This window comes from Phoenix dactylifera, chromosome 16 (assembly GCF_051530095.1).
Source record: "Phoenix dactylifera cultivar Ajwa chromosome 16, Ajwa_hap1_PhDact_Kaust_v1.1, whole genome shotgun sequence".
In the NCBI taxonomy this organism is placed as follows: Eukaryota; Viridiplantae; Streptophyta; class Magnoliopsida; order Arecales; family Arecaceae; genus Phoenix; species Phoenix dactylifera.
The window spans coordinates 8,604,801-8,632,468 of record NC_143205.1 but is presented as its reverse complement, the minus strand read 5'-3'; the positions used below and the strand labels follow the sequence as shown (position 1 = coordinate 8,632,468).

Genomic DNA, 27,668 nt, shown 5'->3' with positions numbered 1-27,668 from the left:
GCTTTCATTTTTCATACCAAGACTGGGCCTTGAAGCTCTTAATAATTGCTTTTGCAACGAAATGATTAGGCTATGCATAATCTTTCCTCAAACAAATAACTCTAAAGACCTTGTTGCGTTGTCCAACCTCTCAACGGGATCTCCGTGATGTGCTGCTTTTTGATTTTTTTGGCTGTATTCATACACGTTATGTATGATACTTCTATTTTAGCATAAAAAAAGAAACAAATAACTCTAATACATCCAGGTATTAAGGTTTTACTTGATAATTTTATTTAGAATGCATCCACCAATAGGATAAAATGCTCCTGTTGCCGTATTGTTGCTCAATCCAAAATGGACATAAATCATATTAGGCGTTACCTTTAAAAATGTAACGAGGTTTACCGATGGCATCAAGTTGCATAATTTTTATAACGATTGAGCTGTAAGAGAAGAGAAATCGCCCTACCCGAGATTAAACCTTACCCTAAGTGCAGGCTAAGGTGGAACACTACCAGAAAACACGCGTATAGTAACGGAGATTCCCGTCACTATATCGTGTTTCCGATTACTAATACGGAATTTGTGACCGGAGCTCCCGTCACTGAATTGGTTACAAAAACACGCGTCACTAAATTTTTAGTGACGGCGGCGATTCCCGTCACTAAACACCGTGACAGAACCACCGTCACTAAGCCGTTACAAATCCAAAAATTAAATATTTAAAAAATTACATATTTTCCGTCACTATCCAGTCGCTGAGTTAGTGACGAAGATAACTTGGTCACTAATTTTGTCACAGTATTCGGTCACAAGTTTGGTCACTAATCTGTCACAACCTTCAGTGATAGATTTAGTCGTCACAAACATGGTCACAAATTTCGTTACTAAATTTGTCATTAATCCCGTCACTGACCTAGTAACAAGATTACCGTTACTAATTTGTCACAACTCACTGAGCAAACTTAATTTTTAGTAACCAAAATCCTGTCACTAAATTTATGGCTGCTCGTTACAATACTTGATAAACAATTCAGTAACCAAATTTGGTCACTGATCACATTCCAATAATCTGGTATATTTGGTACATTGATTGGCTCATAATAATAATAATAATAATAATAATAATAATATCATTAATAGCAAAGGCATTCAACATTACGCAAAAGTCATTTAACACATCATTCAAAATAGACATCAACATGTCCTAAATCCATCAAAATCAAAATCCAAAAGCATGTCATAGAGATCAACAGAGATTTCATTCCTCCTAGGAATGCAAAGACCTATCATCTGAGGCAAAAGCAATCATAATGAAGCATTCCAACTTTAGCATGTGCAGAGACCTCCCTCCATGACAACCAAGGACCATTGAAAAATTGGTGCATGATTGCAATAGTTTTGTGACTGACCTCATAATCAAGAAACCTGCAATTTAAAAAATATTCATTAGAAAATAAACTAAATACTTTAAATGCAACAAACACATAAATTCAAGTTAGTGATGGTAAATTCAAGACATGGAAAGTGATCATGCTATTATATTCTCTTCGTCATTCTTATTAAGGCGTTATTTTCATTTCTACCACAATCAGAATTGGACATTTTGTTTTATTTAGAAACTCCAACCAGTAACCAAACCACAAAAATAGAAAAGTTGATTGATATTGGGTCTTTATAAATTTAATGATGAGCCAATTAGATGTGAAAGATGGGTGGCAAAAACAGATTATTGTATGGAGGGTTTTAGCTCCAAGTTTCAGGAATTAAACTAGTTCAAATATGATATTCAAATACCACCTAAGGTATGATAGTTGTAAATACAAGATGAACCTGTCACACTATGAACCTCCACTTGAGAGCATAATAACCAACAAAGACTTCAGTGTGCGAGAATGACATCTAAAGACCGACCATTAGCAGAGAACATTAGGCTTGTTTCCAAATTACAGCACCTCTGTATTTAATGCATCTGGAATTGCAGAACCTAAAGATGAACTGCTGTACACCTAAACAATTCTCAAAATAGAGTCCCCACCGACTGTTATACAATTATAGTAAGGAGAAGCAAAGGCATATAGCTATCGCACAAGATGGACAGCATTCAGTTAAAAGGATAATCTAATGCTATACTGCATGGAGTACAAAGTAAACAGTAAACTCAATTAAGAACTGGATTGACCTTTTCTAGCTCTTCGGATAATTTTGCCCGCAAATTTTCAACTGCAATCCTTGCCTCTCTTTCCGTCTCGTAAGATTTAACGAAGGCCTGTCATTTTTCAAATCTGCCATCAGAAACATGCCAAACAATTAACAGAAGAACTAGAAATTTTCAAAAGATCTATCAATTTGTCAGCTTCCTCCTTTCTGAAGCTTTCCAGCAAAGATGCATGCTGCCTCTGAAGGTCCTGGATAATTGCATTTAATTCTTCAACCTTGGCCCTCATCTGAGCCTCTACAGAAGATAAAAACCGACCAAATAAATACTACAAACACCTAGTTCTTCAAACTTCTAATCAAAAAAGATTTCTTTTAACAGCCAATCAATGAACAATTAGCAGTCCGAATTAAAAGGCATAAGTGACATTTACCAATCTCTGCATGCCTTTTCTCTTTAGAATCCAACATACTTCTGAGTTTCTCCTGATCGGCCAAATACCCATCTTCAAGCTCCATGAACCATCTGATACAAGTCCTTAGTTTCTGTTGCCCAGATAGACAACCCAAGAGGGGGGGGGGGGTGAATTGGGTTTTAAAATAATTTAGCTATTTAACACGTTGTGAATGACTAATTAAAACTATTGCAAGTTGTTTAATTAATTGCTATGTGCTGTGAGTGATATGAGAGGAAGAAGAAGAGAGACAATCAATCACAAACACTAAGTTTTATAGTGGTTCGGAGCTAACCCTTGCTCCTACGTCCACTCCCCAAGTCTCACTTGGGAATTCACTATAACCCCCTTGGATTACAGCCGGTTGTTTTCCAAGCTCACAACCAAACTTGTTGTTTTACGAGCTCACAACGAACTCGGTCGGTTTTCCCAGGCTCACCGACTAGAACCACCCCGATTGTTTTTCCGGGATCACAATCGAACCCTTACACACGTTGGTTTTACACTCGGCTCACCAACCAACCTCAATACCCTTGATTCAATCCCCCGATTGAACCAAGCAGATACAAGTTGTAAATAAAATAGACAAACAGAAAACTAAGCTTCTCAAAAGCAGATGGAAAACAATATAATCTGAAAAGAGTTTAGAAGCCCTCAAACGCTTTTAAGTTGGAGAAGAGGAATGGCTTCTTAAACTTCGGGTTTCCTCTTGAATGTGTAGTCGACTTGAATGCAGGAGGAGGATTCTTTAATTGCTGGGAAGATGTAGGTGGATGCAGTTAATGCAGCTCTTCCCTCTTTTTTCGTTGAAGAACAGGTTGCAGAGATTGAATGCTTGAATACTTGGAGTGGAATGGTTGTTCTCTGCTTTGCTACAGTCCTCTGTGGCTATTTAAACCAACCCCCACGGAAACTAGCCGTTAGAGAGCTTTTTCTGCCCGTTCTGCACACTCTGTACACCCTGACAATGTGTCCGTTGGTGGGTTGGAGTCGACTCGCGCGATCAGGAGTCGACTCGGCTGTAGCGGGAGTCGACTCATGCTTTTCTGGAGTCGACTCGGCAACTATTTCGGATTTGAATTAAAGTAGCCTCTTAGGCTGGGAGTCGACTCGTCTTGACCTGGAGTCGACTCGCCAACTTCTGGAGCTGACTTGGCCTTCTCGGAGTCGGCTCATCCCATAGAGTCCGTGGATCTATTTTTGAATTTGGTCCCCTCGAGTCGACTCGACAATCCTGGGAGTCGACTCGGCGCTCAGAGCCCGAACTCCCTATCTTCTGTCTTTTTGGCTCGTCCAGTCTTGGAGTCGACTCGAACTTCCTCGGAGTCGACTCGGCTCTCAGTTTCCGAAACTTGGTCTTCTGCCTTTTTGATGTGAAGCTGCCTTGGAGTCGACTCTAGCTGTCTGGGAGTCGACTCGAATCTTAGAGGCAGTAACTTGGTCTTCTGTCTTCTTTGTGGTCGCGGAGTCTCGGAGTCGACTCGCGTATTGCGGGAGTCGACTCGAATCTCAGAGTCCGAAAAATGCTTTCTGTCTTTTTTCTTGTGTTCCTCTGAGAGTCGACTCTCACTTTCTTTGGAGTCGACTTGCCAACCATCGGAGTCGACTCGCGTTCCACTGGAGTCGACTCGAAGCTCAGACCCGAAAACTGCTCTCTGACTTTTCTGCCTGTGACTCCTTGGAGTCGACTCATACTTCTCCGGAGTCGACTCGGTAAACATTGGAGTCGACTCGCGCACTTCGGGAGTCGACTCGCTGACAGGTTTTGAATTGAAGCTTTCTGTTCATCTGTCTGTTCTCAGTCGGAGTCGACTCGTACCGATCCGGAGTCGACTCGAGCCCGTGCCAGTGAACTTGATACGCTTGGAGTCGACTCGTGATACTCTGGAGTCGACTCGAGTCTCAGACTTTAGTTCAAGCTGACTTCTTAACTTATCCAAAATACTATGAACCAAGTCTAGAGACACTTAGAGAAGATTTTCACTGAAAACACTTAATTGAATTCATTAGTAAACAAGAAATATACTCAAATGCTTTGAGCTCATCAAAATCAAATAGGGTTTTAATCAATCACTCCACAATCTCCCCCTTTTTGATGATGACAAAACATTGAGTATATGTAAAGTGAATTGCACAATAAACAATGAAATAAAATTCATAAATGAATTCAAATGTCTGGTAATTCAATTTATCCAAGCTTGAAAGAAGTGAAACAGTAAATTTCGGAGTTAAAGCTCTCCCTTTCATTTGGAATTATATGAGCCTTCATATTATGCAATCAATTGTTTGGCTTATATATCTTTAATGATTTAGCTTTGTTAAAATTTCAGATTCTCCCCCTCAACATATGCATTCTACTTTGTTTTGATTCTTTGAATTTCCTTTTAATGCTTTGAAGTTTTTGAACTGAAATTTTGGTTTTTAGAGGAAAAATCTGTCAATTTGTTCTTGAGTAGGATTCAGCTAATCTCCGAATATCCCTTGAATAGATTCTGGAGATTACTCCATTAGGAGCCCCAAAAGAGAGATAATGAGCCTCGAGGTACCGAATCCACTTAGAACAAATTTGTGTGTTTTAAGAGTTTATCTTTTTATTGATTTCCATTGATTCCTTTTACATATTTTATGCATATTTCTCCCCCTTTTACATATTTTATACATATTTCTCTTCCTTTTTGTCATCATATCAAAAAGGAGGTAATCAGAACACACAATCAAACATAGATCAAAAGGCACAGTATTGAAGAAAAATGCGGCTACTCATTGTATTAATTTGTATGTAAGTACATTTCAGAATACAATAAGTAAAGCAAAACAATACATGTCAAAACAAAACACAAAAAGTAGCTATGGTCTCCTCGAGGATGTAGCTCCTCCTCTCGAGGATGTATCTCCTCCTCTCGAGGATGTGGCTCCTCCTCTCGAGGATGTGTCTCCTCGAGGCATGCGCTCCACGAGTGATTGGACCGCATTGGTGACGTTCTCGAGCTGGCGAATGATGGCCTGGATGGCCCTGCTCTGTGTCGTATCCAGCTCGAGCACCGACTTCTACAGTCCGTCCAGCTTGTCGATGAGCACATTCGACAAGCGCTCGGCCCCCGCGGTAGTGGTGGACATGTCACGGCCAATGTCATCCCGCATCTGTCGAGTGGTGCTCGTGACCTCACCCCTGCTATGGAACTGGGCCTGCATCAAGGTCCGCATGTTGTATATCTCTTGCCGCACCTCAGCCGTCATGTCAGTCATGGCTGTCAGGGAAGGAACCAACGCGGAAGATGTGGGCGCAGGAGAGGGAGTAGGCATCGAACCTCGGAGCTCCCGAAGTAACTCATCCCTCAGATCTCGGACTATCTCCTGCCGCAGCTCCCGAAGCTGCTCAGGAGCGATGCGGACCTCCATGGATGGTGGAGCCGAGGAGGAGGGTCCGGCGGAGGTGGTAGGAGCAGAAGTGGATGGAAAGTCTGGTAAGTCGGGAAGGTCAGAGTCTGGCTCAGGACTGGGGGAAGGTCTGGTGGTCTGTGTGGTGATGGAAGACTTCCTAACCCATGTCCCCTCTCTCTTCCGAAACCCCATCCTGTGTAGGGTCCCTGCACGCGTGCGATCAGTCCATCGCAATGCGCGAAAGGGTTTCCCCTCAGGGATAGGAATCTCGTACTCCCAAAATAACAAGGTGAAGACCATACCGTAGGGCAAAGTGAGCCTAGGTCTGTCTAGTGGCTCACACATGTATCGATATATGAGTTTGGGGAAGTTGATTGGGGTGTCATGAAGCATGTAGAACATGAGAGCTAGGTCTCTCTCAGATACAAAGTCAAATCTCCCGGTCTTAGGGAAGATGGACCTAGACAATATACTTAGGAGGATCCGCATCTCAATCGGAAGTGAGCTAGCGGATACCTCGTCTAAGGGTGACTGGGGTGGATGCCCTAGAACGGCCGTAAGGGCCTCAACCCTGTCCTCGGGATGTGTGGGAGCCACCCCTACTAGTGGAAGGTGGAGGATGTGGGCAATAAGATCCTCCGTAATGAACAGAGGGACACCGGCTACTGTGCCCTCGATACCCCCATCTCCCCGATGGACGGTACCGTAGAACTCTCTAATGAGCCCTGGATATGTGGGGAGATCTAAGGTGAGGAAGTACTCTAAGCCCTGGGCCCTGAGTCTATCACTTATAGTGAACCCTTCCCGGGAGAGATAGTCGAAGTCGACATATCTCCCGGTGGTGACGGCCTTCCCGGCTAATGGCCTCGCGGGAACCGCCCTAGGCGGGGAACGAGCCGGAGGTTGTGGCCTCGCGGGATCGTGCCGAGCCTTGGAGCGCCGCTCGGGACCGGCCTCGGGTCGGGACCTCTTCCGGACTACGGTCTTACGCGGCATAATGACCTAAAATGGGAGGAAAACCTAATGAACGGTGAAAAACCGACGGGAAAGTCTTGGGGACGACCTAGGAGTCGGCTCTAGGGCTTGTGAACAGTGGCGGCTTGAGAAAGAAGTGTTTTCGAAACGACAAAGTTAGGGTTAAAAAGTCGGATCCCGACTGCGAGTCGACTCCACTGAGTCGCGAGTCGACTCGACCTCGAGTCGACTCCAGAATATGCGCGAGTCGACTCTCCTTATGCGCCTGTAGACCTCGAGTCGACTCCCGACTATATGTGAGTCGACTCCCCCTCAGCTGCCATCTCTGCGAGTCGACTCCCGCAAATGCGCGAGTCGACTCTCCCTCAGGAGCCGACTCTGAAACTTACTCGAGTCGTCTCTAACTTTGGCACGCACCTAAAAATCATGCTACATTCGTGCCAAATGAGGGAAAAATACTAAAGTATGATCTGATTTGATGATCAGTGAAAAGAAACTCTATTTTAACCACAATCTAATCATCAAAATCAATGAATCTAGTGGAAACTACCACTAGGATGGATCAATCACTCCTAATCCCCTCCTAAGCACACTAAACCTCTCTTCACTTAGGGGTTTTGTAAAAATATCTGCTAATTGATCATCAGTACAAACAAATTGGAGTGTCACATCACCATTCAATATATGATCTCTTATGAAGTGATGTCTTATCTCAATGTGTTTAGTTCTTGAATGCTGAATTGGATTTTTAGTTAGATTAATGGCACTTGTATTATCACAATTAATGAAAATTTTATCTTGTTTAATGCCATAATCTTCTAGTTGTTGTTTAATCCACAAGATTTGAGCACAACAACTCCCGGCTGCAACATATTCAGCTTCAGCAGTAGACAATGCAACCGAGTTTTGTTTCTTGCTAAACCATGAGATAAGGTTTTCTCCTAGAAATTGACAAGACCCGCTGGTACTTTTTCTATCAAGCTTACATCCAGCGAAGTCTGAATCTGTGTATCCTATTAAGTTTAGGCTAGATTCTTTAGAGTACCATAATCCTATATTCTTAGTTCCTATTAAGTATTTAAAAATTCTCTTAACTGCAACTAGATGTGATTCTTTAGGATTAGCCTGATATCTAGCACACATGCAAACGCTAAACATAATATCAGGTCTACTTGCAGTAAGATACAATAAGGATCCTATCATACCTCTATACAGTTTCTGATCTACAGATTTACCTGATTCATCTTGGTCTAATTTGCATGATGAGCTCATGGGGGTGCTGATTGACTTGTTTCCCTCCATATCAAACTTCTTGAGAATCTCCTTGATATATTTGGCTTGATTGATGAAGATGCCTCCTTCAGACTGTTTGATTTGAAGCCCGAGGAAGTAGTTCAGCTCTCCCATCATGCTCATCTCAAATTCACTCTGCATTAAATCAGCAAATTCTTCGCAGAGGCGATTGTTAGTAGCACCGAAAATGATATCATCAACATAAATCTGTACTAATAACATATCTTTGTTTTGCTTTTTCAGAAACAGTGTTGTATCTACATTTCCCCTAGAGAATTTATGTTCTAATAGGAATTTGCTAAGCCTCTCATACCATGCTCTAGGTGCTTGTTTTAAACCATAAAGTGCTTTGTTCAGTTTATATACATGATTAGGGTATTGATGATTTTCAAAACCAGGAGGTTGTTCTACATATACCTCCTCATTAATATACCCATTTAAAAATGCACTTTTTACATCCATTTGAAATAGTTTGAAGTCCTTAGAGCATGCATACGCTAATAATAATCTAATGGCCTCAAGTCTAGCTACTGGAGCAAAGGTTTCATCAAAATCTATACCTTCTTCTTGATTATAACCCTTTGCTACTAGTCTAGCCTTATTCCTTATAACAATTCCATTTTCATCAAGTTTATTTTTATAAATCCATTTAGTACCTATAATTGGATATTCAGAAGGTCTCTCTACTAGATTCCATACCTTATTTCTAGTAAATTGGTTTAATTCTTCTTGCATTGCATTTATCCAATTTACATCATTTTCGGCTTCTTCTCTATGTTTGGGCTCAAAGTGTGAGACAAAAGCTAGATGGTTATTTAAATTTCTAAGGGATGCTCTAGTCCTAACCGGTTAAGATGGATCATCTAGAATTAGTTCCTTAGGATGCCCGTGAGCATACCTCCAAGCTTTAGTTAGCCCATGATCCACAATAGTCTCTTGGCTTGATGATGCTCCTTCATTCAACTTTTGATTATCATCTTGTAATACCATTTCATCTATCTTTTCTTCAAGAATTTCAACATCATCATCAAAATTAACTTTCTTACTAGAGAAAAAATCACTAGAGTCATCAAATACAACATGTATAGATTCTTCTATAACTAACGTTCTTTTATTAAAGACTCTATAGGCTTTACTAGTTGTAGAGTAACCTAAGAATATTCCCTCATCAGATTTAGAGTCAAATTTACCTAGATTATCTTTCCCATTATTATGAACAAAACACCTACATCCAAAAACATGAAAGTAATTGACTTTTGGTTTTCTGTTTTTCCAAAGTTCATAAGGTGTTTTCTTTATGATGGGTCTCAATAGAACTCTATTTAATATATGACAAGAGGTATTAATGGCTTCTCCCCAAAAGTACTTAGGGAGGTTACTTTCACATAACATAGTTCTAGCCATTTCCTCTAGAGTTCTATTTTTTCTCTCCACAACTCCATTTTGTTGTGGTGTCCTAGGTGCAGAAAAATTATGGGTTATCCCCTTTTTACTACAAAACTCATCAAATGACAGATTTTCGAATTCGGTACCATGGTCACTTCTAATAGCTATTACAGAGGTATCTCTAGCATTGGTTACTTCTTTATGGAATTTCTTAAAAACAGAAAATGCTTGATCCTTATGTGCTAGGAACATGACCCATGTGTACCTAGAATAATCATCTACAATAACTAGACCATATTTATTTTCACCTAGGCTTGTTGTTCTAGTTGGTCCGAATAGGTCCATGTGTAATAATTCTAGAGGCCTAGAGGTAGAGACACATTTTATGGATTTAAATGAGTTCCTAGATTGTTTGCCAAATTGACATGCTTCACATATTTTGTTCTTTTCAAATTTTAATTTTGGCAAACCTATCACGGAATCTCTTTTAACTAGTTTAGTTATTGTGTCCATGCTTGCATGACCTAACTTGCGGTGCCATAACCAACTAGCATTATTATCTTTAGTTTCATTAACAACTAAACATTGGTTATGTTTTGCAAGATCTTCAAGGTCTACAACATATACATTTCCACGTCTAATTCCTTTAAAAACTAAACTATTGTCATTAGGGTTTGTTATAATGCATAGTGATGGTTTAAACATAACATCATACCCTTTATCACATAGTTGACTAATGCTTAATAAGTTATGCTTTAGACCATCAACATATCTAACATTATCAATAAAAGTAGAAGGGGTGATTTGAACTTTACCAATACCAATGATGTGACCTTGGTTGTTGTCTCCAAAAGTCACAGCACCTCCCTTCTTAGCTTCAAGGGTGAAAAATTGATCCTTGTCACCCGTCATGTGCCTTGAGCAGCCACTATCCAAATACCAGCAGTTTTTGTTGACCTTGGCTGCAAGACACTCCTACACAAGCAGATTATATAATTTTAGGTACCCAAGTTTTCTTGGGTCCTTCATGGTTAGTCATGTTGGTTCCTTTTGGAACCCATACCCTTTTGTGGAGTGATTGATTAAAACCCTATTTGATTTTGATGAGCTCAAAGCATTTGAGTATATTTCTTGTTTACTAATGAATTCAATTAAGTGTTTTCAGTGAAAATCTTCTCTAAGTGTCTCTAGACTTGGTTCATAGTATTTTGGATAAGTTAAGAAGTCAGCTTGAACCAAAGTCCGAGACTCGAGTCGACTCCAGAGTATCACGAGTCGACTCCAAGCGTATCAAGTTCACTGGCACGGGCTCGAGTCGACTCCGGATCGGTACGAGTCGACTCCGACTGAGAACAGACAGACGAACAGAAAGCTTCAATTCAAAACCTGTCAGCGAGTCGACTCCCGAAGTGCGCGAGTCGACTCCAATGTTTACCGAGTCGACTCCGGAGAAGTATGAGTCGACTCCAAGGAGTCACAGGCAGAAAAGCCAGAGAGCAGTTTTCGGGTCTGAGATCCGAGTCGACTCCAGTGGAACGCGAGTCGACTCCGATGGTTGGCAAGTCGACTCCAAAGAAAGTGAGAGTCGACTCTCAGAGGAACACAAGAAAAAAGATAGAAAGCATTTTTCGGACTCTGAGATTCGAGTCGACTCCCGCAATACGCGAGTCGACTCCGAGACTCCGCGACCACAAAGAAGACAGAAGACCAAGTTACTGCCTCTGAGATTCGAGTCGACTCCCAGACAGCTAGAGTCGACTCCAAGGCAGCTTCACATCAAAAAGGCAGAAGACCAAGTTTCGGAAACTGAGAGCCGAGTCGACTCCGAGGAAGTTCGAGTTGACTCCAAGACTGGACGAGCCAAAAAGACAGAAGATAGGGAGTTCGGGCTCTGAGCGCCGAGTCGACTCTCAGGATTGACGAGTCGACTCGAGTGGACCAAATTCAAAAATAGATCCACGGACTCCATGGGATGAGCCGACTCCGAGAAAGCCAAGTCAGCTTCAGAAGTTGGCGAGTCGACTCTGGGTCAAGACGAGTCGACTCCCAGTCGCGAAGGCAACTTTAATTCAAATCTGGAACAGTTGCCGAGTCGACTCCGGAAAAGTATGAGTCGACTCCCGCTACAGACGAGTCGACTCCTGATCGCGCGAGTCGACTCCAACCCACCAACGGACACATTGTCAGGCCGTGCAGAGTGTGCAGAACGGGCAGAAAAAGGTGTCTAACGGCTAGTTTCTGTGGGGGTTGGTTTAAATAGCCACAGAAGACTGTAGCAAAGCAGAGAACAACTATTCCACTCCAAGTATTCAAGCATTCAATCTCTGCAACCTGTTCTTCAACGAAAAAAAAGGGAAGAGCTGCATTAACTGCATCCACCTACATCTTCCCAGCAATTAAAGAATCCTCCTCCTGCATTCAAGTCGACTACACATTCAAGAGGAGACCCGAAGTGTAAGAAGCCATTCCTCTTCTCCAACTTAAAAGCGTTTGAGGGCTTCTAAACTCTTTTCAGATTATATTGTTTTCCATCTGCTTTTGAGAAGCTTAGTTTTCTGTTTGTCTATATTATTTACAACTTGTATCTGCTTGGTTCAATCGGGGGATTGAATCAAGGGTATTGAGGTTGGTTGGTGAGCCGAGTGTAAAACCAATGTGTGTAAGGGTTCGATTGTGATCCCGGAAAAACAATCGGGGTGGTTCTAGGCGGTGAGCCTGGGAAAACCGACCGAGTTCGTTGTGAGCTCGTAAAACAATAAGTTTGGTTGTGAGCTTGGAAAACAACCGGCTGTAATCCAAGGGGGTTATAGTGAATTCCCAAGTGAGACTTGGGGAGTGGACGTAGGAGCAAGGGTTAGCTCCGAACCACTATAAAACTTGGTGTTTGTGATTGATTGTCTCTCTTCTTCTTCCTCTCATATCACTCACAGCACATAGCAATTAATTAAACAACTTGCAATAGTTTTAATTAGTCATTCACAACGTTTTAAATAGCTAAATTATTTTAAAACCCAATTCACCCCCCCTCTTGGGTTGTCTATCTGGGCAACAAGTGGTATCAGAGCCTAAACTCTTCCACCCAAGAGTAAAAGATCGAAATGACAACTCCATTTGGATCTTCTCACATTGAGGGTCAGTCCACCCAAAGACCCCCATTCTTTAATGGATCCGACTACTCATATTGGAAGGCTAGGATGAGAATATTCATCCAAGCCCAAGACTATGAGATGTGGACCATTATAGTAAATGGCCCATACATCCCATCCATATATGTAGAAGGTGTCACGGTACCCAAACTAGAAAAGGATTGGGATGAACATGATATGAGAAAGGCACAACTAAATTCTAAAGCTATAAATGTGCTTTATTGTGCCTTAGATAGAAATGAATTCAATAGGGTCTCAACTTGCAATTCTGCAAAAGAGATTTGGGACAGACTTGAAGTGACCCATGAGGGCACGAATCAAGTCAAAGAATCCAAAATAAATATTTTGGTTCATAAATATGAACTATTTAAAATGGATTCTAATGAAACAATCACATGCATGTTCAGTAGGTTTACTGATATTGTCAATGGCCTAAAAAGCCTTGGCAAGAACTATACTAACAGTGAGCTTGTCAGGAAAATCCTTCGGTGTCTACCAAGGTCATGGGAAGCTAAAGTGACGGCAATCCAAGAAGCCAAGGACTTGAACAAGTTACCACTTGAGGAGCTTCTTGGATCCCTAATGACGCACGAGCTAACCATGAAACAACACAATGAGGAAGAGTCCTCCCATAAGAAAAAGGTAATAGCTCTAAAATCTACTTCATCTAACAAGGACTTATCTTGCAGTAGCAGCAGTGAAGAAGAAGAACATGAGGAAGATGATGGTGAGGCGCTTCTTGTGCGCAAATTCAGAAAATTCATCAACCACAAGAAGTCCTATCATCAAAGGAGAGGCCCCTCAAATTCCTACCGCAAGGACAAAGGTAAGGAAAGGGAAAACGAGGGGATTGGGTGTTACGAGTGCAAGAAGCCGGGTCACATAAGAGCTGAGTGCCCTTTACTGAAGAAGAGCAACAAGTACAAGAAGAAGAAGGCTCTTGTCACAACACTATCCGACTCTGACTCATCATCCTCTTCATCGGATGAGGAACAAGAGGAAAAGGCCAATTTCTGCTTCATGGCCAATGAAAATGAGGTAACGTCCGAATCGCCTTTAGATTTTACTTTTGATGAGCTTTATGATGCTTTTAATGAACTAATGATTGAATATAAGGCTATAAATGCTAAAAACAAAGAACTAAAAGTAACTAACCAAACTTATATCCGTAAGTATGATTCATTAGTTAAGGATAAAGATGTTCTTATCAAAGAAAATTTAGAACTTAAGACAAGCAATCAACTCTTAACTCAAAAGACTAATACCTTGAGTAAAGATAATGAAAAATTAACTAAGGAAATTTCAGAACTTAAAAACAATAAACAAAACTTAAACGAGAAACTCATAAATGATTTAAACATTCTAAAAACCGAAAAACAAACTCTAACTAAAGAACTTGAAAAGTACAAACCTTTGGTTGAGAAATTTACGTATAGTTCTGAAAAATTAAATATGATACTTAATAGTCAACGTGCAGTATTCAATAGAGCAGGTTTAGGATATAAACCTAAAAATAAGCAAAAACTTCTTAGTAACTTCTTTGTTAAAGCAGGAGAAAGTAAAACTAAGAAAATAACCTGTTTCTGTTGTGGAAAATTAGGACATAAGGCAAATGTGTGTAATTATAGAAAAGGAAAAACAAAAGGAAAAATTAAAAGGGTATGGGTTCCAAAAGGAACCAACATGACTAACCATGAAGGACCCAAGAAAACTTGGGTACCTAAGATTACATGATTTGCTTGTGTAGGAGTGTCTTGCAACCAAGGTCAACAAAAATTGCTGGTACTTGGATAGTGGCTGCTCAAGACACATGACGGGTGACAAGGATCAATTTTTCACCCTTGAAGCTAAGAAGGGAGGTGCTGTGACTTTTGGAGACAACAACCAAGGTCACATCATTGGTATTGGTAAAGTTCAAATTACCCCTTCTACTTTTATTGATAATGTTAGATATGTTGATGGTCTTAAGCATAACCTATTAAGCATTAGTCAATTATGTGATAAAGGGTATGATGTTATGTTTAAACCATCACTATGCATTATAACAAACCCAAATGACAATAGTTTAGTTTTTAAAGGAATTAGACGTGGGAATGTGTATGTTGTAGACCTTGAAGATCTTGCCAAACATAACTAATATTTAGTTGTTAATGAAACTAAGGATAATGATGCTAGTTGGTTATGGCACCGTAAGTTTGGTCATGCAAGCATGGACACAATAACTAAACTAGTTAAAAAAGATTCCGTGATAGGTTTGCCAAAATTAAAATTTGAAAAGAATAAAATATGTGAAGCATGTCAATTTGGCAAACAATCTAGAAACTCATTTAAATCCATAAAATGTGTCTCTACCTCTAGACCTCTAGAATTATTACACATGGACCTATTCGGACCAACTAGAACAACAAGCCTAGGTGGAAATAAATATGGTCTAGTTATTGTAGATGATTATTCTAGGTACACATGGGTCATGTTCCTAGCACATAAGGATCAAGCATTTTCTATTTTTAAGAAATTCCATAAAGAAGTAACCAATGCTAGAGATACCTCAGTAATAGCTATTAGAAGTGACCATGGTACCGAATTCGAAAATCAGTCATTTGATGAGTTTTGTAGTAAAAAGGGGATAACCCATAATTTTTCTGCACCTAGGACACCACAACAAAATGGAGTTGTGGAAAGGAAAAATAGAACTCTAGAGGAAATGGCTAGAACTATGTTATGTGAAAGTAACCTCCCTAAGTACTTTTGGGGAGAAGCCATTAATACTTCTTGTCATATATTAAATAGAGTTTTATTAAGACCCATTATAAAGAAAACACCTTATGAACTTTGGAAAAACAGAAAACCAAAAGTCAATTACTTTCATGTTTTTGGATGTAGGTATTTTGTTCATAATAATGGAAAAGATAATCTAGGTAAATTTGACTCTAAATCTGATGAGGGAATATTCTTAGGTTACTCTACAACTAGTAAAGCCTATAGAGTCTTTAATAAAAGAACGTTAGTTATAGAAGAATCTATACATGTTGTATTTGATGACTCTAGTGATTTTTCCTCTAGTAAGAAAGTTAATTTTGATGATGATGTTGAAATTCTTGAAGAAAAGATAGATGAAATGGTATTACAAGATGATAATCAAAAGTTGAATGAAGGAGCATCATCAAGCCAAGAGACTATTGTGGATCATGGGCTAACTAAAGCTTGGAGGTATGCTCACGGGCATCCTAAGGAACTAATTCTAGATGATCCATCTCAACCGGTTAGGACTAGAGCATCCCTTAGAAATTTAAATAACCATCTAGCTTTTGTCTCACACTTTGAGCCCAAACATAGAGAAGAAGCCGAAAATGATGTAAATTGGATAAATGCAATGCAAGAAGAATTAAACCAATTTACTAGAAATAAGGTATGGAATCTAGTAGAGAGACCTTCTGAATATCCAATTATAGGTACTAAATGGATTTATAAAAATAAACTTGATGGAAATGGAATTGTTATAAGGAATAAGGCTAGACTAGTAGCAAAGGGTTATAATCAAGAAGAAGGTATAGATTTTGATGAAACCTTTGCTCCAGTAGCTAGACTTGAGGCCATTAGATTATTATTAGCGTATGCATGCTCTAAGGACTTCAAACTATTTCAAATGGATGTAAAAAGTGCATTTTTAAATGGGTATATTAATGAGGAGGTATATGTAGAACAACCTCCTGGTTTTGAAAATCATCAATACCCTAATCATGTATATAAACTGAACAAAGCACTTTATGGTTTAAAACAAGCACCTAGAGCATGGTATGAGAGGCTTAGCAAATTCCTATTAGAACATAAATTCTCTAGGGGAAATGTAGATACAACACTGTTTCTGAAAAAGCAAAACAAAGATATGTTATTAGTACAGATTTATGTTGATGATATCATTTTCGGTGCTACTAACAATCGCCTCTGCGAAGAATTTGCTGATTTAATGCAGAGTGAATTTGAGATGAGCATGATGGGAGAGCTGAACTACTTCCTCGGGCTTCAAATCAAACAATCTGAAGGAGGCATCTTCATCAATCAAGCCAAATATATCAAGGAGATGCTCAAGAAGTTTGATATGGAGGGAAACAAGTCAATCAGCATTGAGCTCATCATGCAAATTAGACCAAGATGAATCAGGTAAATCTGTAGATCAGAAACTGTATAGAGGTATGATAGGATCCTTATTGTATCTTACTGCAAGTAGACCTGATATTATGTTTAGCGTTTGCATGTGTGCTAGATATCAGGCTAATCCTAAAGAATCACATCTAGTTGCAGTTAAGAGAATTTTTAAATACTTAATAGGAACTAAGAATATAGGATTATGGTACTTTAAAGAATCTAGCCTAAACTTAATAGGATACACAGATTCAGACTTCGCTGGATGTAAGCTTGATAGAAAAAGTACCAGCGGGTCTTGTCAATTTCTAGGAGAAAACCTTATCTCATGGTTTAGCAAGAAACAAAACTCGGTTGCATTGTCTACTGCTGAAGCTGAATATGTTGCAGCCGGAAGTTGTTGTGCTCAAATCTTGTGGATTAAACAACAACTAGAAGATTATGGCATTAAATAAGATAAAATTCCCATTAATTGTGATAATACAAGTGCCATTAATCTAACTAAAAATCCAATTCAGCATTCAAGAACTAAACACATTGAGATAAGACATCACTTCATAAGAGATCATGTATTGAATGGTGATGTGACACTCCAATTTGTTTGTACTGATGATCAATTAGCAGATATTTTTACAAAACCCCTAAGTGAAGAGAGGTTTAGTGTGCTTAGGAGGGGATTAGGAGTGATTGATCCATCCTAGTGGTAGTTTCCACTAGATTCATTGATTTTGATGATTAGATTGTGGTTAAAATAGAGTTTCTTTTCACTGATCATCAAATCAGATCATACTTTAGTGTTTTTCCCTCATTTGGCACGAATGTAGCATGATTTTTAGGTGCGTGCCAAAGTTAGAGACGACTCGAGTAAGTTTCAGAGTCGGCTCCTGAGGGAGAGTCGACTCGCGCATTTGCGGGAGTCGACTCGCAGAGATGGCAGCTGAGGGGGAGTCGACTCACATATAGTCGGAAGTCGACTCGAGGTCTACAGGCGCATAAGGAGAGTCGACTCGCACATATTCTGGAGTCGACTCGAGGTCGAGTCGACTCGCGACTCAGTGGAGTCGACTCGCAGTCGGGATCCGACTTTTTAACCCTAACTTTGTCATTTCGAAAACACTTCTTTCTCAAGCCGCCACTGTTCACAAGCCCTAGAGCCGACTCCTAGGTCGTCCCCAAGGCTTTTTCCGTCGACCCTTCACCGTCCCCTAGGGTTTTCCTCCCTTTCTAGGTCGTCCCCGGTCGTCCCCAAGACTTTCCCGTCGGTTCTTCACCGTTCATTAGGTTTTCCTCCCATTTTAGGTCATTATGCCGCGTAAGACCGTAGTCCGGAAGAGGTCCCGACCCGAGGCCGGTCCCGAGCGGCGCTCCAAGGCTCGGCACGATCCCGCGAGGCCACAACCTCCGGCTCGTTCCCCGCCTAGGGCGGTTCCCGCGAGGCCATTAGCCGGGAAGGCCGTCACCACCGGGAGATATGTCGACTTCGACTATCTCTCCCGGGAAGGGTTCACTATAGGTGATAGACTCAGGGCCCAGGGCTTAGAGTACTTCCTCACCTTAGATCTCCCCACATATCCAGGGCTCATTAGAGAGTTCTACGGTACCGTCCATCGGGGAGATGGGGGTATCGAGGGCACAGTAGCCGGTGTCCCTCTGTTCGTTACGGAGGATCTTATTGCCCACATCCTCCACCTTCCACTAGTAGGGGTGGCTCCTACACACCCTGAGGACAGGGTTGAGGCCCTTACGGCCGTTCTAGGGCATCCACCCCAGTCACCCATAGACGAGGTATCCGCTAGCTCACTACCGATTGAGATGCGGATCCTCTTGAGTATATTGTCTAGGTCCATCTTCCCTAAGACCGGGAGATTTGACTTTGTATCTGAGAGAGACCTAGCTCTCATGTTCTATATGCTTCATGACACCCCAATCAACTTCCCCAAACTCATATATCGATACATGTGTGAGCCACTAGACAGACCTAGGCTCACCCTACCCTACGGCATGGTCTTCACATTATTATTTAGGGAGTACGAGATTCCTATCCCTGAGGGGGAACCCTTTCGCGCATTGCGATGGACTGATTGCACGCGTGCAGGGACCCTACACAGGATGGGGTTTCGGAAGAGAGAGGGGATTTGGGTTAGGAAGTCATCCATCACCACACAGACCACCAGACCTTTCCCCAGTCCTGAGCCCGATTCTGACTTTCCTGACGTACCAGACTTTCCACCCACTTCTGCTCTTACCACTTCCGCCGGACCCTCCTCCTCGGCTCCACCACCCATGGAGGTCCGCATTGATCCTGAGCAGCTCCGGGAGCGACGGCAGGAGATAGTCCGAGATCTGAGGGATGAGTTGCTTCGGGAGCTCCGAGGTTCGATGCCTACTCCCTCTCCTGCTCCCACATCTTCCGCGTTGGTTCCTTCCCTGACAGCCGTGACTGACATGACAGCTGAGGTGCGGCAAGAGATATACAACATGAGGACCTTGATGCAGGCCCAGTTCCATAGCATGGGTGAGGTCACGAGCACCACTCGACAGATGCGAGATGACATCGGCCGTGACATGTCCACCACTACCGCGGGGGCCGAGCGCTTGTCGAATGTGCTCATCGACAAGCTGGACGGACTGCAGAAGTCGGTGCTCGAGCTGGATACGACACAGAGCAGGGCCATCCAGGCCATCATTCGCCAGCTCGAGAACGTCACCAATGCGGTCCAATCACTCGTGGAGCGCATGCCTCGAGGAGACACATCCTCGAGAGGAGGAGCCACATCCTCGAGAGGAGGAGCTACATCCTCGAGGAGACCATAGCTACTTTTTGTGTTTTGTTTTGACATGTATTGTTTTGCTTTACTTATTGTATTCTGAAATGTACTTACATACAAATTAATACAATGAGTAGCCGCATTATTCTTCAATACTATGCCTTTTGATCTATGTTTGATTGTGTGTTTTGATTACCTCCTTTTTGATATGATGACAAAAAGGAGGAGAAATCTGTATAAAATATGTAAAAGGGGGAGAAATATGCATAAAATATGTAAAAGGAATCAATGGAAATCAATAAAAAGATAAACTCTTAAAACACACAAATTTGTTCTAAGTGGATTCGGTACCTCGAGGCTCATTATCTCTCTTTTGGGGCTCCTAATGGAGTAATCTCCAGAATCTATTCAAGGGATATTCGGAGATTAGCTGAATCCTACTCAAGAACAAATTGACAGATTTTTCCTCTAAAAACCAAAATTTCAGTTCAAAAACTTCAAAGCATTAAAAGAAAATTCAAAGAATCAAAACAAAGTAGAATGCATATGTTGAGGGGGAGAATCTGAAATTTTAACAAAGCTAAATCATTAAAGATATATAAGCCAAACAATTGATTGTATAATATGAAGGCTTATATAATTCCAAATGAAAGGGGGAGCTTTAACTCCGAAATTTACTGTTTCACTCCTTTCAAGCTTGGATAAATTGAATTACCAGACATTTGAATTCATTTATGGATTTTATTTCATTGTTTATTGTGCAATTCACTTTACATATACTCAATGTTTTGTCATCATCAAAAAGGGGGAGATTGTGGAGTGATTGATTAAAACCCTATTTGATTTTGATGAGCTCAAAGCATTTGAGTATATTTCTTGTTTACTAATGAATTCAATTAAGTGTTTTCAGTGAAAATCTTCTCTAAGTATCTCTAGACTTGGTTCATAGTATTTTGGATAAGTTAAGAAGTCAGCTTGAACCAAAGTCTGAGACTCGAGTCGACTCCAGAGTATCACGAGTCGACTCCAAGCGTATCAAGTTCACTGGCACGGGCTCGAGTCGACTCCGGATCGGTACGAGTCGACTCCGACTGAGAACAGACAGACGAACAGAAAGCTTCAATTCAAAACCTGTCAGCGAGTCGACTCCCGAAGTGCGCGAGTCGACTCCAATGTTTACCGAATCGACTCCGGAGAAGTATGAGTCGACTCCAAGGAGTCACAGGCAGAAAAGTCAGAGAGCAGTTTTTGGGTCTGAGATCCGAGTCGACTCCAGTGGAACGCGAGTCGACTCCGATGGTTGGCAAGTCGACTCCAAAGAAAGTGAGAGTCGACTCTCAGAGGAACACAAGGAAAAGACAGAAAGCATTTTTCGAACTCTGAGATTCGAGTCGACTCCCGCAATACGCGAGTCGACTCCGAGACTCCGCGACCACAAAGAAGACAGAAGACCAAGTTACTGCCTCTGAGATTCGAGTCGACTCCCAGACAGCTAGAGTCGACTCCAAGACAGCTTCACATCAAAAAGGCAGAAGACCAAGTTTCGAAAACTGAGAGCCGAGTCGACTCCGAGGAAGTTCGAGTCGACTCCAAGACTGGACGAGCCAAAAAGACAGAAGATAGGGAGTTCGGGCTCTGAGCGCCGAGTCGACTCCCAGGATTGACGAGTCGACTCGAGTGGACCAAATTCAAAAATAAATCCACGGACTCCATGGGATGAGCCGACTCCGAGAAAGCCAAGTCAGCTCCAGAAGTTGGCGAGTCGACTCTGGGTCAAGACGAGTCGACTCCCAGTCGCGAAGGCAACTTTAATTCAAATCTGGAACAGTTGCCGAGTCGACTCCGGAAAAGTATGAGTCGACTCCCGCTACAGACGAGTCGACTCCTGATCGCGCGAGTCGACTCCAACCCACCAACGGACACATTGTCAGGCTGTGCAGAGTGTGCAGAACGGGCAGAAAAAGGTGTCTAACGGCTAGTTTCCGTGGGGGTTGGTTTAAATAGCCACAGAAGACTGTAGCAAAGCAGAGAACAACTATTCCACTCCAAGTATTCAAGCATTCAATCTCTGCAACCTGTTCTTCAACGAAAAAAGAGGGAAGAGCTGCATTAACTGCATCCACCTACATCTTTCCAGCAATTAAAGAATCCTCCTCCTGCATTCAAGTCGACTACACATTCAAGAGGAGACCCGAAGTTTAAGAAGCCATTCCTCTTCTCCAACTTAAAAGCGTTTGAGGGCTTCTAAACTCTTTTCAGATTATATTGTTTTCCATCTGCTTTTGAGAAGCTTAGTTTTCTGTTTGTCTATATTATTTACAACTTGTATCTGCTTGGTTCAATCGGGGGATTGAATCAAGGGTATTGAGGTTGGTTGGTGAGCCGAGTGTAAAACCAACATGTGTAAGGGTTCGATTGTGATCCCGGGAAAACAATCGGGATGGTTCTAGTCGGTGAGCCTGGGAAAACCGACCGAGTTCGTTGTGAGCTCGTAAAACAACAAGTTTGGTTGTGAGCTTGGAAAACAACCGGCTGTAATCCAAGGGGGTTATAGTGAATTCCCAAGTGAGACTTGGGAAGTGGACGTAGGAGCAAGGGTTAGCTCCGAACCACTATAAAACTTGGTGTTTGTGATTGATTGTCTCTCTTCTTCTTCCTCTCATATCACTCACAGCACATAGCAATTAATTAAACAACTTGCAATAGTTTTAATTAGTCATTCACAACATTTTAAATAGCTAAATTATTTTAAAACCCAATTCACCCCCCCTCTTGGGTTGTCTATCTGGGCAACACTTTTTAATTTTCCTTTTTGTTTTACCTTTCCTAAAATTACACACATTTGCTTTATGACCTATAGTTCCACAACAAAAGCAGGTTATTTTCTTAGTTTTACTTTTCCCAGCTTTAACAAAGAAGTTACTAAGAAGTTTTTGTTTATTTCTTGGTTTATATCCTAAACCCGCTTTATTAAATACTGCTCGTTGACTATTGAGTATCATATTTAACTTTTCAGAACTACATGTAAATTTTTCAACCAAAGGTTTGTATTTGTTAAGTTCTTTGGTTAGTGTTTGATTTTTTGCCTTTAGATCATTTAGTTCTTTTGTGAGATCCTTGTTTAAGATTTGTTTATGGTTTTTAAGTTCTGAAAGTTCCTTAGTTAGTTTTTCATTATCCTTAGTTAAGGTATTAGTCTTTTGAGTTAAAAGTTGGTTGCTTGTCTTAAGGTCTATATTTTCTTTGGTGATTAAATCCTTATCCTTAACTAATGAATCATACTTACGGATATAAGTTTGGTTAGTTACTTTTAATTCTCTGTTTTTAACATTTATAGCCTTATATTCAATCATTAGTTCATTAAAAGCATCATAAAGCTCATCAAAAGTAAAATCTAAAGGCGATTCGAGCGTTACCTCATTTCCATTGGCCATGAAGCAGAAATTGGCCTTTTCCTCTTGTTCCTCATCCGATGAAGAGGATGATGAGTCCGAGTCGGATAGTGTCGTGACAAGAGCCTTCTTCTTCTTGTACTTGCTCCTCTTCTTCAGTAAAGGGCACTCAGCTCTTATGTGACCCGACTTCTTGCATTCGTAACACCCAATCCCCTCATTTTCCCTTTCTTTACCTTTGTCCTTGCGGTAGGAATTTGAGGGGCCTCTCCTTTGATGATAGGACTTCTTGTGGTTGATGAATTTTCTGAATTTGCGCACAAGAAGTGCCTCACCATCATCTTCATCATGTTCTTCTTCTTCACTGCTGCTACTGCAAGATAAGTCCTTGTTAGATGAAGTAGATTTTAGAGCTATTACCTTTTTCTTATGGGAGGACTCTTCCTCGTTGTGTTGTTTCATGGTTAGCTCGTGCGTCATTAGGGATCCAAGAAGCTCCTCAAGTGGTAACTTGTTCAAGTCCTTGGCTTCTTGGATTGCCGTCACTTTAGCTTCCCATGACCTTGGTAGACACCGAAGGATTTTCCTGACAAGCTCACTGTTAGTATAGTTCTTGCCAAGGCTTTTTAGGCCATTGACAATATCAGTAAACCTAGTGAACATGCATGTGATTGTTTCATTAGAATCCATTTTAAATAGTTCATATTTATGAACCAAAATATTTATTTTGGATTCTTTGACTTGATTCGTGCCCTCATGGGTCACTTCAAGTCTGTCCCAAATCTCTTTTGCAGAATTGCAAGTTGAGACCCTATTGAATTCATTTCTATCTAAGGCACAATAAAGCACATTCATAGCTTTAGAATTTAGTTGTGCCTTTCTCATGTCATGTTCATCCCAATCCTTTTCTAGTTTGGGTACCGTGACACCTTCTACATATATGGATGGGATGTATGGGCCATTTACTATAATGGTCCACATCTCATAGTCTTGGGCTTGAATGAATATTCTCATCCTAGCCTTCCAATATGAGTAGTCGGATCCATTAAAGAATGGAGGTCTTTGGGTGGACTGACCCTCAATGTGAGAAGATCCAAATGGAGTTGTCATTTCGATCTTTTGCTCTTGGGTGGAAGAGTTTAGGCTCTGATACCACTTGTTGCCCAGATAGACAACCCAAGAGGGGGGGTGAATTGGGTTTTAAAATAATTTAGCTATTTAACACGTTGTGAATGACTAATTAAAACTATTGCAAGTTGTTTAATTAATTGCTATGTGCTGTGAGTGATATGAGAGGAAGAAGAAGAGAGACAATCAATCACAAACACCAAGTTTTATAGTGGTTCGGAGCTAACCCTTGCTCCTACGTCCACTCCCCAAGTCTCACTTGGGAATTCACTATAACCCCCTTGGATTACAGCCGGTTGTTTTTCAAGCTCACAACCAAACTTGTTGTTTTACGAGCTCACAACGAACTCGGTCGGTTTTCCCAGGTTCACCGACTAGAACCACCCCGATTGTTTTTCCGGGATCACAATCGAACCCTTACACACGTTGGTTTTACACTCGGCTCACCAACCAACCTCAATATCCTTGATTCAATCCCCCGATTGAACCAAGCAGATACAAGTTGTAAATAAAATAGACAAACAGAAAACTAAGCTTCTCAAAAGCAGATGGAAAACAATATAATCTGAAAAGAGTTTAGAAGCCCTCAAACGCTTTTAAGTTGGAGAAGATGAATGGCTTCTTAAACTTCGGGTCTCCTCTTGAATGTGTAGTCGACTTGAATGCAGGAGGAGGATTCTTTAATTGCTGGGAAGATGTAGGTGGATGCAGTTAATGCAGCTCTTCCCTCTTTTTTCGTTGAAGAACAGGTTGCAGAGATTGAATGCTTGAATACTTGGAGTGGAATGGTTGTTCTCTGCTTTGCTACAGTCCTCTGTGGCTATTTAAACCAACCCCCATGGAAACTAGCCGTTAGAGAGCTTTTTCTGCCCGTTCTGCACACTCTGTACACCCTGACAATGTGTCCGTTGGTGGGTTGGAGTCGACTCGCGCGATCAGGAGTCGACTCGGCTATAGCGGGAGTCGACTCATGCTTTTCTGGAGTCGACTCGGCAACTGTTTCGGATTTGAATTAAAGTAGCCTCTTAGGCTGGGAGTCGACTCGTCTTGACCTGGAGTCGACTCGCCAACTTCTGGAGCTGACTTGGCTTTCTCGGAGTCGGCTTATCCCATGGAGTCCGTGGATCTATTTTTGAATTTGGTCCACTCGAGTCGACTCGACAATCCTGGGAGTCGACTCGGCGCTCAGAGCCCGAACTCCCTATCTTCTGTCTTTTTGGCTCGTCCAGTCTTGGAGTCGACTCGAACTTCCTCGGAGTCGACTCGGCTCTCAGTTTCCGAAACTTGGTCTTCTGCCTTTTTGATGTGAAGCTGCCTTGGAGTCGACTCTAGCTGTCTGGGAGTCGACTCGAATCTCAGAGGCAGTAACTTGGTCTTCTGTCTTCTTTGTGGTCGCGGAGTCTCGGAGTCGACTCGCGTATTGCGGGAGTCGACTCGCGTATTGCGGGAGTCGACTCGCGTATTGCGGGAGTCGACTCGAATCTCAGAGTCCGAAAAATGCTTTCTGTCTTTTTTCTTGTGTTCCTCTGAGAGTCGACTCTCACTTTCTTTGGAGTCGACTTGCCAACCATCGGAGTCGACTCGCGTTCCACTGGAGTCGACTCGAATCTCAGACCCGAAAACTGCTCTCTGACTTTTCTGCCTGTGACTCCTTGGAGTCGACTCATACTTCTCCGGAGTCGACTCGGTAAACATTGGAGTCGACTCGCGCACTTCGGGAGTCGACTCGCTGACAGGTTTTGAATTGAAGCTTTCTGTTCGTCTGTCTGTTCTCAGTCGGAGTCGACTCGTACCGATCCGGAGTCGACTCGAGCCCGTGCCAGTGAACTTGATACGCTTGGAGTCGACTCGTGATACTCTGGAGTCGACTCGAGTCTCAGACTTTGGTTCAAGCTGACTTCTTAACTTATCCAAAATACTATGAACCAAGTCTAGAGACACTTAGAGAAGATTTTCACTGAAAACACTTAATTGAATTCATTAGTAAACAAGAAATATACTCAAATGCTTTGAGCTCATCAAAATCAAATAGGGTTTTAATCAATCACTCCACAGTTTCTTTATGTATTTTATCATCTGCTCGCTCTTTCCCTATAATATAAATAAAATTCCCACAAAATCAGTTAAAATGGGCAAAAATTCAACAAAATGGGAAATTTTCAGACCAATTACCTTGTAATCATTCTGGTTCTTCCCCTTCATCTTCTCACCCAAAAGCCTCTCCACATCCTCCCTAGATGTGAACAAAGTAATCCCAAGAAAGAATCTTGCATGAATAAACCATGATCCCACAGGCCACATGTGACAACACCGTGTGATTCACCTAACTACTGGTTTCCAGACCCCCATGTGAACTGATCTATATGGTATACCTACATTACCATTTACCACATTATGATGCAAGGTAAACTGTTAATTATGTGGAGCCCAACCTCATGATCTTGGTTGTGCTTGGGTTGACATCTACCATCCTGAACCTCAAAATGTTGTGCAACCAAAATGCAGCTTTGAAGTTCTCCAAGCAAAACAAGAAATTAAACCATCATGCTTAGACATCAACAGCTTTGATTTTAACTTTGTTTTTCTTTCCTTTTCTATCATTCTTCATCTCATATTCTTATATAAATCATAAATGCAATGAATCCAATGGACTTTCCCATCCTTTGCCTAAAAAACAGAAAGAAATAACATATGGTTTACTGGTTTAGGCATTTCATCAAACGTCTTTAAGTCAGAGAAAGACTTACAAGTTACAACTCAAGTGCAGCGGGTTGACGACCTGACGTGAAGAAGATGGGGTTGCACCGTCGCAGTCTCACAGACGTGAGTCAAGGGACGGCCGGACGGGAGCCGGGAGGGAGGCGAGGAGCCGAGGAGGTCGCGGGATGCCGGGGAGGCAGAGGAGACGACCTCACCGGCTCGCTGGCGCGGAGAAGACTTGCAGGCAGCCGGGAGGGAGGCGAGGAGGTCGCGGCCTCGCGGGATGCCGGGGAGGCGGGGCAGGGAGGCGGAGGACTGAGGAGACGCCCCTGCTCCAATCTTCCAATCTTCCTTCGAGCTGGGGCCTTAGGCGGCCTAAGGCTTGGGCCGCCCCTGCTCCAATCTTCCTTCGCTTGTCCACAGGCGCCTCATCTAAATTCTCCATCTTCTGCAAGAACCGAACCAGTGATCAATCCAAAACCCTAGAAGTCAAAACCCTACCCCTAGGAGAACGATAGTAGAGGGCAAACCTTACATTTGAGGGGCTTGGAGTGGGGTCGAAGACCGGGGTGGGAGGGGGCCTGTTCTGGTTCCGGGAGGACATGGATTTAAGAGGATATTAGGGTGATAGAGTTAGGGTTTTGAGGTGGGAGGTGGAGAATGTACTTTATTTATTGTAGGGATCTACGCTACAAATTGGATCATTGGATGGAGAATGTAACTCTGAGAAGAAATATTTTGACCAATAAAAACATCTACAGT

General features: G+C 41.8%; 1 protein-coding gene across 4 annotated transcripts; it reads right to left on the bottom strand.

Moving 5' to 3' along the window:
- Positions 1-1,140: 1,140 nt before the first annotated feature.
- Positions 1,141-27,668, bottom strand: LOC103700193 (kinesin-like protein KIN-14H). 4 transcript variants are annotated; one of them, XM_089927864.1, is made up of 7 exons: positions 27,442-27,668; positions 26,954-27,354; positions 26,379-26,578; positions 26,267-26,297; positions 2,574-2,687; positions 2,165-2,437; positions 1,141-1,410 (listed from the first exon to the last, which is right to left on the bottom strand). In XM_089927864.1, exons 3-6 carry the CDS (start codon positions 26,505-26,507, stop codon positions 2,274-2,276), a joined length of 438 nt encoding a protein of 145 aa, XP_089783990.1. In that variant the 5' UTR covers positions 26,508-26,578; positions 26,954-27,354; positions 27,442-27,668; the 3' UTR covers positions 1,141-1,410; positions 2,165-2,273. The 4 variants fall into 4 exon arrangements, with proteins under 4 accessions (XP_089783990.1, XP_089783991.1, XP_089783989.1 ...); XM_089927865.1 differs by having other exon boundaries at positions 27,437-27,607; XM_089927863.1 differs by lacking the exon at positions 26,954-27,354 and having other exon boundaries at positions 26,379-26,439; positions 27,437-27,608.

Bases quoted from the DNA above. Each gene is read 5' to 3' on its own strand.
- LOC103700193 (XM_089927863.1), bottom strand. From the start codon at position 27,510: ATGTCCTCCCGGAACCAGAACAGGCCCCCTCCCACCCCGGTCTTCGAC. The intron at 26,298-26,378 runs GTAATTGGTCTG...TTTATATTATAG, and splicing joins AGAACCAGAATGATTACAAG to GGAAAGAGCGAGCAGATGAT. The intron at 2,438-2,573 runs GTAAATGTCACT...TATCTTCTGTAG, and splicing joins GAAAAGGCATGCAGAGATTG to AGGCTCAGATGAGGGCCAAG.